The 12,790-nt window shown below is 39.8% G+C and overlaps 1 protein-coding gene and 2 long non-coding RNA genes across 7 annotated transcripts; all 3 read right to left on the bottom strand.

Annotated features, from left to right (window-relative positions):
* Nucleotides 1-1,858: 1,858 nt before the first annotated feature.
* On the bottom strand, nt 1,859-12,683 carry yeats4 (YEATS domain containing 4). The gene is made up of 7 exons (XM_049474066.1): nt 12,480-12,683; nt 12,111-12,230; nt 11,834-11,900; nt 9,623-9,717; nt 5,751-5,840; nt 3,257-3,344; nt 1,859-2,878 (listed from the first exon to the last, which is right to left on the bottom strand). The coding sequence occupies exons 1-7, from the start codon at nt 12,528-12,530 to the stop codon at nt 2,709-2,711; spliced, it is 681 nt and encodes a 226-aa protein (XP_049330023.1). The 5' UTR covers nt 12,531-12,683; the 3' UTR covers nt 1,859-2,708.
* Nucleotides 6,078-7,057, bottom strand: LOC125797565 (uncharacterized). Its single transcript, XR_007436394.1, has 3 exons — nt 7,043-7,057; nt 6,680-6,694; nt 6,078-6,300 (listed from the first exon to the last, which is right to left on the bottom strand). It is a non-coding gene; the product is annotated as an uncharacterized LOC125797565 (long non-coding RNA).
* Nucleotides 7,185-9,613, bottom strand: LOC125797558 (uncharacterized). 5 transcript variants are annotated; one of them, XR_007436385.1, is made up of 4 exons: nt 8,818-9,613; nt 7,795-7,938; nt 7,288-7,360; nt 7,187-7,257 (listed from the first exon to the last, which is right to left on the bottom strand). It is a non-coding gene; the product is annotated as an uncharacterized LOC125797558 (long non-coding RNA). The 5 variants fall into 5 exon arrangements; XR_007436392.1 differs by lacking the exons at nt 7,795-7,938; nt 8,818-9,613 and adding an exon at nt 7,563-7,701 and having other exon boundaries at nt 7,185-7,257; XR_007436389.1 differs by lacking the exon at nt 7,795-7,938 and having other exon boundaries at nt 8,162-9,613.
* Nucleotides 12,684-12,790: the final 107 nt, after the last annotated feature.

Below are 12,790 nucleotides of genomic sequence, written 5' to 3'. Positions count from 1 at the left end.
TCAGAGTCACCTACCTCAACGAATGCTATTGGCTAATAGACCACTGAAGTCGTGTGGTCATTTTGTAGTCGGGGCCATGTTGTTTATGCCTATATTTTGGGCTCCTTTTGGGTTCCGTGTCTAAGCCGTCCAAGTCAATACGGGATTTGAATGGGCTTTTCAAAAACTGGCCTCTGTCACATTCTGTGGTAAATAAATATGTTCAGAACCCTGTACGTTTTATTCTGTTTACATTTACCTCCTAAATATCACTGGATCCTCTGAATTTCAAGATCGTTTAAGGGGAGTAATCAGAAAAATGCTAACTTTAAGCTAATGCTTAACTGACATCACAGTACAGCAGCTGGAAATTTCCCCCTGACTGGATTCTGCACAACACCAGTGAACTCCCATCAGAAAGCATTTTGGATTATTATGCTTCTTCACAGAGGATCATTAAAGCATTTAAACAGGTGAAAACACTTTCAGTAGTGTTGAGCAGTGTAGGCTGTGTTAGAGCTTTAAAAGGCAGATAATAAGAGAAAATGGCTCTCAGTTCGGCAGCGCTTCCCTGCATGTTAAGTATTTAATCACGGTCATCAGTTTATACTAATTACAACACCTGACCCAAATAATCAACTAACATCTAACTAATCAACTAATCAACTAACTACCTGCCCTCACTGAGGCGAAAACAAACCAGAAACACACATTTATTTCACTGCATAATAAAGAGGGTAAATGTTAAAACTTGTTACCGCTGGTTCTGGAGTATCACTGACCTGTTTTAGTGATTTTATGCTGTATCACTCTTAGCTCTCCTCGGTAAGCGCAGTTAGTTCATTAGTTGGCTCAGCTGTGTGTAAAATGCTCCTAACTTACGGCTGGAGTTCTCTGGTGTTGTGCCGAAAACAGTCCCCGGGAGTTCAGTTCACTCCGCTGTAGCATTAGCTTAAAGTTTTTTTCTCATTTTCCTCATTATGACTCTTAAACGATCTCATAATTCAGAGGATCCAGTGATGTTCAGGAGTAAAATGTACACAGAATAAAACGTAAAGAGGTCTGAACATATTTATTTACCACAGAATGTGACAGAGGTGGGTTTTTAAAAACCCCATTCATTTTTCTCATAGGGAAAATCCGCTTAGACACGAAAGCCGTACGAGCACTACAGAATGACACACGACTTCAGTGGTCTATATCTCCAGGGTTTGTAATGGACCGCCTACCTCTAAGAGCCGGAGGAGGGCACAGAAAGAAATATCACTTACTGTATACAATGTCTGCATGAATGAGTGAGGCTAAACTGCTGTAGGCTGAATGGGTGGGGCTAAATGTGATGTTGGCTGAATAGGTGGTGTCAAACTGCTGTAAACTGTACGGGTGGCCCACACTGTTTGCTGGAAAGCTGGGGCTAAAAAGCATATTCTGAATATTCTGTTTTTCCATTTTATGTTTATTTGCTTTATCGTTTTAGTTAGTGAATATATTCCCCTGCAGAGGTAAATACTTTTTGGTGTTGGCTGGGTTGAATAGACCAGTGGTGGCCTATTTATGGCTTCATTTCCTAGTTTGTTACAGGTGTGGTTGGTTGACGTATGAGCCAATGTTAAGAAATTTAGGGAAAATGACTCCTTGTGCTTCTTTTTTTGTTTCCTTCAACTACCCTCACCTATAAGCAAGGTGTGACAAGGATGGATAGTTGGAGTTAAACGGCTGTAGGCTGAATAGGTGTAATTAAAAAAACTGGATGCGAAGGGCTAAACTGCAGTATGCTAATACATGAAAGAATGAAAAAAAAAACACTTTTATTAACACAAGAACATGTATAAAAATAAAAAAACACTAACCATTGAATATATTGTTAACTGCTATAAAATAAATGTAAAAAAGGTTTATTCTTCTTTCACTTTAAAAACAAAACAAAAATGACACCTCTGCAGATTACACTAGATTCTATATGTCTTGTATTAATTAACTATATAATGAATTATACATTCATTAATTGCAGTTAACTGGTAACACTTTACAATAAGAGTACATGAATTAACAGTACCATATTACCAAACTAAAAACATTGATAAATGGCTAAGTAATGTCTCATCTAATTATTACTAGTTACATTTTCCTTCATAATTAATAACAGTTAAAACTTAAACGTAATACAGTATAAATGTAATGCTAAATTGTGACTTAACTAGTGTCAATAAATACTTAGTTAAGATATTCTGTTGTAACTACTGTTAATTAATAAGACTTTATTGTGAAGTGTTACCCTAAACCATTATTCACTGCATTCCACTGTATTATCAGAGAGGAGTCATCTGTGAGTTTAGAGTGTGTTTGATTATAAATTCAAGAAATTGTGAAATTTTACACTAAAATCACTGATTTTACACTAAATGTACAGTACATACACTCATTTCAGATCAGACAGCAGTGCTGCTGGAGATTTTAAAAACTGTGTATACTTACTCAACTGTGTCCAATGGGCAGGGTTAAACAGATACTTAAACTGAATTCGACAGAGAATTTTGAAATCTGGTGGATTTCCCCTCCACACAGGCTCTTTTTGAATTATACAGATATGGTTTCACCTGGAAGGATGGTGATTATTTATATACCACTGTCCACTGTATAAAGAATTTTCCTTTCAAAAACAACAACAAAAACAAACACTTCCTCCGGATGAACAAGAACCCAGTTCCCACTCTCTATAATAAGAGTCCTCAGTGCTCTTTAATCTGGTCCTCCTCCTCAAGTTTGCGGATCTCCTCCTTCAAGAAGTTAATGTTTTCTCTGGAGGCTTTCAGCTTCTCCTTCAGTTCAGTTATCTCCAGACTCGTCTTTTTCTTCGACACCTCCAGCTTCTCCCGCGTCCGCATCTCCAGCTCTGCAACTACACACACACACAAAATACATTATCGATACATAGCTTAAAATATGGATATTTATGTTGTAACTCCCTGGGGCTCGCTTGACTACTTCATTACTCCATGTGGTGGCACTGATCAAATGAATATGGTAAACCTGCGTTGAGGAATATTGTGCAACTGAGCCCAATAAATCCATAATTCTGGTATTTTTTTATTTAGGAATATTTTATCCTCTTCAGTAAACAGATGCTGTGAAGTATCTTAGAGAATTGTCTTGTAATATATCAAGCATCACAGAATCACAGTATTGTGTTATCGTAGGCAACGTATAGTGACATCAGACAGTGAGATGCCCTGTGATATTTATCCCTAGTGTTTATTAGATCAAAGGTTCTACTCACACTCTGTCTCATGTTTATACGCCCCCAGTGTGAGCTGCCGGGTGGTGTTCAGAAGCTGCTGCATCATCGCTGTGGGGTCTTGGAAAATCTACAAAAACAAGAGATATCAAACACACCATATTCAATAACAATAATATAGTCAGGCCCAAAAATATTTGGACAGTGACACAATCTTCATGATTTGGGCTCTACATGCCACCACACTAAAACTGAAATGAAACAAATTAGATGGAACTGAAGTTTAGACTTGAAGTTTAATTCAAAGGGTTGAACAATAAATACTATGAAGCGTTTAGGAATTACAACCATTTCTCTACAAAGCCTTCTTATTTCAGGGTTTCATACGTAACTGGACAAATCGCCCTTTCTGCCCAATGTGCCCTTTTGTCATTTTTTTTGGTATGTGTATGTGTGAAAGTCTGTCTGTGTGGCCCAAAATAATAATAATAAAAAATAATCCAAATTTAGATCTACCTTCGGTGGGTCACGTGATCCACATAGACGTGCCCGCACTGCCCTAGCGTGCCCACACCACGTGCCCTGCAGCTAGACGCTGCTAAGCTGCTAGATAAGAAGAGAGTAGGTTTAGCAGAGCAGAGAGAACTACGGTACGTAAGTACTGAAATGCTGTATCTGTAATTTACTGAAGTATTATTTTTTCCTCCTGAGTTTAATACTTTTACTCTGATACATTTTTACATGCTGCCTCTTTACTCGTTACCAGGGGCATCGCCAATCCTTTTTAGAAGTGCAAAAACAGCCAATAATAATCTATGTTCTCTTTGCTGAGCATGCACACACAACATTAAACAGTGCACTTTATTCTGCAGTTGTCTGACGTGATGTCCCACTCCTGATAGGTCCTGTGTGCGTCAGGTGTGTGTGTGTGGCCAGTCATTCAGTAAGTCAGTTGTGGATATCATATTCAAGTGTAAAAAAAAATAAAATGGTATTTCATTGCTCAGTGTGTACAGATGTCATTACAAATCCATACTGAGTTTTGAGTATCTCTCCACTTTTAGTTGATGAAACTTCAGGAGGTATTTTTTTATAGAAAAATTATAAAATGTTTTCTCATAATCTGCTGAAAATTAAAAAAAAAAGTAACACACCTGCCCCCTGTACATCATAGTTTGTGGGTACCCCTTAAACTCTGATCCAAGAATCCCCCCCCTGCTCGTTAAAATTATAAAAATGTTAGGGATCATATCAAACCCACATTAATCACTAAAGCCAGAGCTTTAGCCAGAGTAGATGTTCTACACTGTCACCGGGTTTGATGAAGCTGCTCTAATCCCTTGGTCATTGACACCTTCAGTTGATTTTACAATAGTGATAGAACAACTAGTGACTTTTATGCTGAATATGTTATAGAGGCGCACTTTGCATGACAGGGCTTTAATATTGGGTTGTGACTTAATGTACTTTTAAGAGTATATATAACATCAAACATTAAGGCTTTGATCACTATTGGGTTCACTGTTTTTTTGCCATTGCACAGCCAAAGGAATTGTGAGTGTCCTTTATCCTAAACAACTGAAATAATATAAACAATATGAACTTTTTTTCTGTAATAACTACGCAACTCAATACTTGTACTTTTACTTTTAGTTCTTGAGTATTTTTTTTAAACTATATACAATATTTAAAATACCTTAGTACTTCTACCTAAGTATGATGCATAATGAACACTTCATCTTCTACTTTGCACCTTTTTTTTTGACAGGGTACTTGTACTTTTACTTAAGTCTGGATCTCGAGTACTTTATACATGTCTGTTGCAGAGGTATTTGTTTGTGCACGTCACGGTGTATTCTTGAATTTGAATTGTGAGTTTCTCAACTTTTTATTTAAACAAATCAGAACTTGTTTATAACATTTGTATACACACAAATTAAATATAATATGCATAAATATATTTTTAAACTATTTTTTTTCTTCCCATCATTCCAATACAGGTTGATATTAAGTTTTACCTGTCCACTTCCATTCTCAATTCTAAGATCATCCACAAACTGTTGTGTTCTGTGGACATGCAGGTCATGAGTTGAGTTTCTGAGCTCATCACTGTGCTATTTTGTCCCCAGAATATATGAAACTGTTGATTTGGCATCTGCTAACATTTACACTATCTCTCCAGTAGACTTCTTTTTTTTCTTACTTTTGAGCCTCTTAAATGAGGAGGCTTTGTAGAACAATTATGGTAAATTCTAAACGCTTCTAAGAATATTTTTGTTCAACCCCTTTAATTAAACCTAAAAGTCTACAGTCAACAGCATTTTATTTACTTCATTTTAAATCAAGTGTAGTGGCATGCAGAGCCCAAACTGTGTACAATGCTCAAAAGAATGGCAAATACTAACAATCGACTTGAAAATCTAAAACAAATTAAGTAATTAATTAATAATAAAATGACAAAATTCACACTGAAAATTAGACCTAATAGAGAAGTAAAAAGAGGGTGAGGACAGTGATAGGATTAGATAACTCTTACCATTTCATCATAAAACTCTGAGACTACAGTCTTCTTGGGCATGGCGCTGGAGTCTGACTGGAACAGCTTCAGCAGATGATACAGCGTAACCTGTAACACAACCTCACACTGATCAATCCTCAACCTCTAACCTCACACTGATCAATCCTCAACCTCTAACCTCACACTGATCAATCCTCAACCTCTAACCTCACACTGATCAATCCTCAACCTCTAACCTCACACTGATCAATCCTCAACCTCTAACCTCACACTGATCAATCCTCAACCTCTAACCTCACACTGATCAATCCTCAACCTCCAACATCACACCTTACCAATCCTCAACCTCCAACCTCACACCTTACCAATCCTCAACCTCCAACCTCACACCTTACCAATCCTCAACCTCCAACCTCACACCTTACCAATCCTCAACCTCCAACCTCACACCTTACCAATCCTCAACCTCCAACCTCACACCTTACCAATCCTCAACCTCCAACCTCACACTAACCAATCCTCAACCTCCAACATCACACTAACCAATCCTCAACCTCCAACCTCACACCTTACCAATCCTCAACCTCCAACCTCACACCTTACCAATCCTCAACCTCCAACCTCACACTGATCAATCCTCAACCTCCAACCTCACACTAACCAATCCCCAACCTTTAACCTCACACTAACCAATCCCCAACCTTCAACCTCACACTAACCAATCCCCAACCTTCAACCTCACACTAACCAATCCCCAACCTTTAACCTCACACTAACCAATCCCCAACCTTTAACCTCATACTAACCAATCCCCAACCTTTAACCTCACACTAACCAATCCCCAACCTTCAACCTCACACTAACCAATCCCCAACCTTTAACCTCACACTAACCAATCCCCAACCTTCAACCTCACACTAACCAATCCCCAACCTCCAACCTCACACTAACCAATCCTCAACCTCCAATCTCACACTGACCGATCCTCAACCTCCAATCTCACACTGATCAAACCTCAACCTTTAACCTCACACTAACCAATCCCCAACCTTCAACCTCACACTAACCAATCCCCAACCTTCAACCTCACACTAACCAATCCCCAACCTTCAACCTCACACTAACCAATCCCCAACCTTCAACCTCACACTAACCAATCCCCAACCTTTAACCTCACACTAACCAATCCCCAACCTTCAACCTCACACTAACCAATCCCCAACCTTTAACCTCACACTAACCAATCCCCAACCTTTAACCTCACACTAACCAATCCCCAACCTTCAACCTCACACTAACCAATCCCCAACCTCCAACCTCACACTAACCAATCCTCAACCTCCAATCTCACACTGACCGATCCTCAACCTCCAATCTCACACTGATCAAACCTCAACCTCCAGCCTCACACTAACCAATCCCCAACCTTCAACCTCACACTAACCAATGCTCAACCTCCAACCTCATTGAACATTCCTCAAACTCCAGCCTCACACTAACCAATCCTCAACCTCCAGCCTCACACCTTACCAATCCTCAACCTCCAAACTCACACTAACCAATCCTCAACCTCCAACCTCACACTAACCAATCCTCAACCTCCAACCTCACACTAACCAATCCTCAACCTCCAACCACACAATGCCCAATCCTCAACCTCCAACCCCACACTGACCAATCCTCAACCTCCAACCTCACAATGACCAATCCCCAACTCCAATCTCACACATACCTATCCCCAACCTCACACTGATCAACCCTCAACCTCACCCTGACCAACTATTAACCTCATACTAACCAACCCCATCCTCATACTGATCAAGCCTCAACCTCCAACCTCACACTAACCAATCCCCAACTCCAATCTCACACATACCTATCCCCAACCTCACACTGATCAACCCTCAACCTCACCCTGACCAACTATTAACCTCATACTAACCAACCCCCATCCTCATACTGATCAAGCCTCAACCTCCAACCTCACACTAACCAATCCCCAACTCCAATCAAAACACTGACCAATCATCAACTTCCAACCCCACACTAACCAATCTTCAACCTCCAACCTCACACTGATCAATCCTCAACCACCAACCTCTCACTGAACAATCCTCAACCCCCAACCTCACACTAACCAATCCCCAACTCCAATCAAACACTGACCAATCCTCAACCTCCAACCTCACAATGACCAATCCTAAACCTCCAACCACACTGAACAATCCTCCACCATCAACCTCACACTAACCAATCCTCAACATCACACTAACTAATCGTCAACCTCCAACCTCACACACATCTATCCTCAACCTCCAACCTTACAATAACCAATCCTCAACCTCCGACCTCAAACTGATCAATCCACAACCTCCAACCTCACACTGATCAATCCACAACCTCCAACCTTACAATAACCAATCCTCAACCTCCAACCTCACACTGATCAATCCTCTACCTCCAACCTTACAATAACCAATCCTCAACCTCCAACCTCACAATGCCCAATCCTCAACCTCCAACCCCACTCTAACCAATCTTCAACCTCCAACCTCACAATGCCCAATCCTCAACCTCCAACCCCACACTAACCAATCCTCAACCTCCAACCTCTCACTTATCAATCCTCAACCTCCAACCTCACTAAACAATCCTCAACCGCCAACCACACTGAACAATCCTCCACCCTCAACCTCACACTGACCAACCATCAACCTCACACTAACCACTCCTCAATATCAAACTAACCAAACATCAACCTCCAACCTCACTGAACAATCCTCAACCCCCAACCTCACACTAACCAATCCCCAACTCCAATCAAACACTGAACAAACCTCAACGTCCAATCACACAATGACCAATCCTCAACCGCCAACCACACTGAACAATCCTCCACCTTCAACCTCACACTGACCAACCATCAACCTCACACTAACCAATCCTCAATATCAAACTAACCAAACGTCAACCTCCAACCTCACTGAACAATCCTCAACCCCAACCCCACATTGACCAATTCCCCAAATCCAATCAAACACTGACCAACCCTCAACCTCCAACCACACAATGCCCAATCCTAAACCTCCAACCACACTGAACAATCCTCCACCCTCAACCTCACACTGACCAACCATCAACCTCACACTAACCAATCCTTAACATCACAATGACCAATCCTCAACCTCCAACCTTACAATAACCAATCCTCAACATCCAACCTCACACTGACCAATCCTCAACCTCCAACCTCACAATGACCAATCCCCAACTCCAATCTCACACATACCTATCCCCAAACTCACACTGATCAACACTCAACCTCACACTAACCAATCCTCAACATCACACTAACCAATCCTCAACCTCCAACCTCCCACTGACCAACCATTAACTCCAACCTCACAATGACCAATCCAAAAGTCCAAAGTCACACATACTTATCCTCAACATCCAACCTCACACAAACCCATAACTCCAATCTGAAACTGAATTATCCCCAACACCGATCTCACACTGACCAATCCTCAACCTGCAACCTCACAATACCCAACCCTTAACTTCAATCTCACACAGACCAAAGCCCAACTCCAACACTGATCAATCCTCAATCTCTAACCTTACACTAACCAATCCCCAACTCCAATCCTTACACTGACCAACCCTCAACTCCAACCTCACACTGAACAACCCTCAACCTCCAACCTCACACAGACCAATCCTTAACTCCAACCTCACAATGGCCAATCCCAAACCTCCAACCTCACACTGACCAATCCTCAACCTCCAAGTTCACAATGACCAATCCTCAAACACTCAGACAGTGTAACTAACTGTAAGGCTGTAATTTGAGAAGTTCTGAGAGATAGTTAGGATAGTCAGTCACTTACCGGTCTCTCATTCGGGTCAATAAAGAAGATCTTTATGATGATCTCAAATTCTCCCCAGCCCGTCTCAGTTATCTCATATGGGGGCTTGGTGACAACTAAAAACACAAAAAACACAGCACAAACAGACTTTGTACAATCACTACTGATTTTCTTATATATATATATATATATATATATATATATATATATATATATATATATATATATATATATATATATATATATATATATATATATAATAGCTAAGAGGTTAGAGACCTAACACTACTGGATCTAACTGTATTATACAGCTTATTCTGCAAGTCACTGTTTTCCAGATCAATTCAGTGGATATGTGGCTACACTACTTGATGAACATCAAACCAATTTAAATATTAGTCAAAGACAACACAGGTAAACACAAAATGCTATTTTTTAAATGAAGGTGTTTATTATTAAGGGAGAAAAAAAATCCAAACCTACATGGCTCTGTGTGAAAAAGTGATTGCCCCCTTGTTAAAACATACCGTCACTGTGGTTTATGACACCTGAGTACACTGTCTCTAGCCACACCCAGGCCTGATTATTGCCACACCTGTTCTCAATCAAAACATCACTTAAACAGCCTGACAAAGTGAAGTCCTTAAAAGCTACACATCATGCCGAGATCCAAAGAAATTCAGGAACAATTCAGAAAGAAGGTAATTAAGATCTATCCTTCTTAAAAGGGTTATAAAACCATTTCCAAAGTTTTGATAGACAGACAGACACACAGACACTTTACTGATCCCCAAGGGGAAATTTTGGACATCCAGCAGCGGGTATACAAAGTACACAAACGTTATTAAGGAAGGATAAGATAAAACAATACTTATACAAAAAGTGCAAATACACAGTTATATAATAATATAAATTTGCAGAGCAAGCTTGTGAAATAACTTAAATAATGTAATGTAATAGGGCATCTCAGAGTGTGTCTGCAGAGATAGGGGTTTGTACGTACCATGGAGAATCCAGAGAACCACAGTGAGAGCCATTGTCCACAAATGGCGAAGACATGGAACAGTGGTGAACCTTCCCAGGAGTTGCCGGCCGCCCAAAATTACCATAAGAGCGCAGTGACGACTCATCCAAGAGGTCACAAAAGACCCCACAACTACATCCAAAGAACAGCAGGCCTCAATTGCCTCAGTTAAAGTCAATGTTCATGCCTCCACCATCAGAAAGAGACTAGGCAAAAATCGCCTACATGGCAGAGTTTCTAAACAAAAACCACTGCTGAGCAAAAAGAACATTAAAGCTTGTCTCAAAATTTCCAGAACACACCTTGATGATCCCAAAGACTTTTGGGAAAATATTCTGTGGACTGATGAGACAAAAGTTGAACTCTTTGGAAGGTGTGTGTCTCAGCACATCTGGCGCAAAGAAACACTGCATTCCAGAAAAATAACATTATACCAACAGTTAAACATGGTGGTGGTAGTGTGATGGTCTGGGGCTATTTTGCTGCGTCAGGGCCTGGAAGACTTGCTGTGATAAATGAAAGTATAAAATCTGCTGTCTAGCAAAAGATTCTGAAGGAGAATGTCCGACCATCTGTTTGTGACTTTAAGCTGAAACGAACTTGGGTTCTGCAGCAGGACAATGATCCAAAACACATCAGCAAGTCCACCACTGAATGGCTGAAGAAAAACAAAATGAAGACTTTGGAGTGGCCTAGTCAATGTCCTCACCTGAGATGCTGTGGCATGACCTTAAAAAGGCAGTTTATGCTCGAAAACCCTCCAATGTGGCTGAATTACAACAATTCTGCAAAGATCACCCATAAAAAAACAAAATTCCTCCACAACGCTGTAAAAGACTTATTGCAATTTATCGCAAACGCTTGGTTGAAGTTGTTGCTGCTAAGGGTGGCCCGACCAGCTATTAGGTTAAGGGGGCAATCACTTTTTCACACAGAGCCATGTAGGTTTGGATTTTTTTTTCTCCCTTAATAATAAACACCTTCATTTAAACATATCATTTCGTGTTTACCTCTGTTGTCTTTGACTAAAATTTAAATTAGTGTGACAAACATGCAAAAAAAATCAGGAAATCAGGAAGTGGGCAAACACTTTTTCACACCAATGTACTTGAAAATAGCATGGGTATCAGAAGGTAATATATTGTTAATCCTACTGTTTCACATAAATCTTGAGGATCATAGAAGCATGGAAGGAAATTCAGTCATACCTCGTAAAGGATTCCCGTAGCTCTCGTGAAGCTTAAACTGGATCTTCTTGACATAAGCCGACATATCCTGAGAATGATAAAATACTGTATATTTATATATACACACACACACACTTCATATTTCATAAAGAGACAGAGACACAAAGATACATTTGAAAATATACACACGGAACAGATTGCAGTGCAGATTAGTTACAACTATGCATGTGATAAAATGATTCAGAATGAAACGTAATTACATTATTAATTATATAAAGTAAATTGTATTAAATTTTACCTCATTTCTGTATGGCTTTACATAAACAGTCCACTGGTGAGTGTGACCATCTTCCTCTCTCTTCTTACCAAAATACCGGGCAACGTTTCCAAACACGATGGGCTTCACAATGGTCACTCCCTGCAGATCATCACACACACATGTATTAATAAATAATAATTAAAGATTTATAAACACAGATTCATTGCTACCAGAGAGAAAGCTCTGATAACATTAATCTACACGTTAAAAGCTTAGAAATGAACCAGTCCGAGATGTAAATTAATAGCTGTTATTAATAGAGTGTATATTGATATTGCTTAGTTACTGAAATCCTACAGTCTGTAACTGCTGATAGCACAGGCAGCTAATGCTAACGCTAAAAGTTACCTTCACGCGGCCTCCTGAATCTGGACCGAACTCAGCCATCCTCTTAAACATAGTATAAACACAGAGAATATTCAACCCGGATTATTTTTTTTACCAGATTACGAATAAACCGCTTTAACAGAAAAGAGTGAAATGGCCATGAAGCACCGAGAGCTATCCCTATCTTTATTTCAGCCGGTCTACCGTAAGAGTCCTTAGACAGATTTCAAAATAAAAGCCCCTCACTAAAATTTCATTTCAGTAGGCAATTTATTTATTTACACATTAGCAGCATATCATATCAATGTATTTACACCTCAGTTATAAAAAGA

The sequence above is a fragment of the Astyanax mexicanus genome, chromosome 2 (genome assembly GCF_023375975.1).
Source record: "Astyanax mexicanus isolate ESR-SI-001 chromosome 2, AstMex3_surface, whole genome shotgun sequence".
Lineage (NCBI taxonomy): Eukaryota > Metazoa > Chordata > Actinopteri > Characiformes > Acestrorhamphidae > Astyanax > Astyanax mexicanus.
This window is presented reverse-complemented; position numbering and strand designations above follow the sequence as displayed.

Coding starts and splice junctions, on each gene's coding strand:
- yeats4 (XM_049474066.1), bottom strand. CDS start 12,530: ATGTTTAAGAGGATGGCTGAGTTCGGTCCAGATTCAGGAGGCCGCGTG. Junction 12,231..12,479: donor ATTCAGGAGGCCGCGTGAAG/GTAACTTTTAGC, acceptor GATGATCTGCAG/GGAGTGACCATTGTGAAGCC. Junction 9,718..11,833: donor CTACGGGAATCCTTTACGAG/GTATGACTGAAT, acceptor TTGTGTTTTTAG/TTGTCACCAAGCCCCCATAT.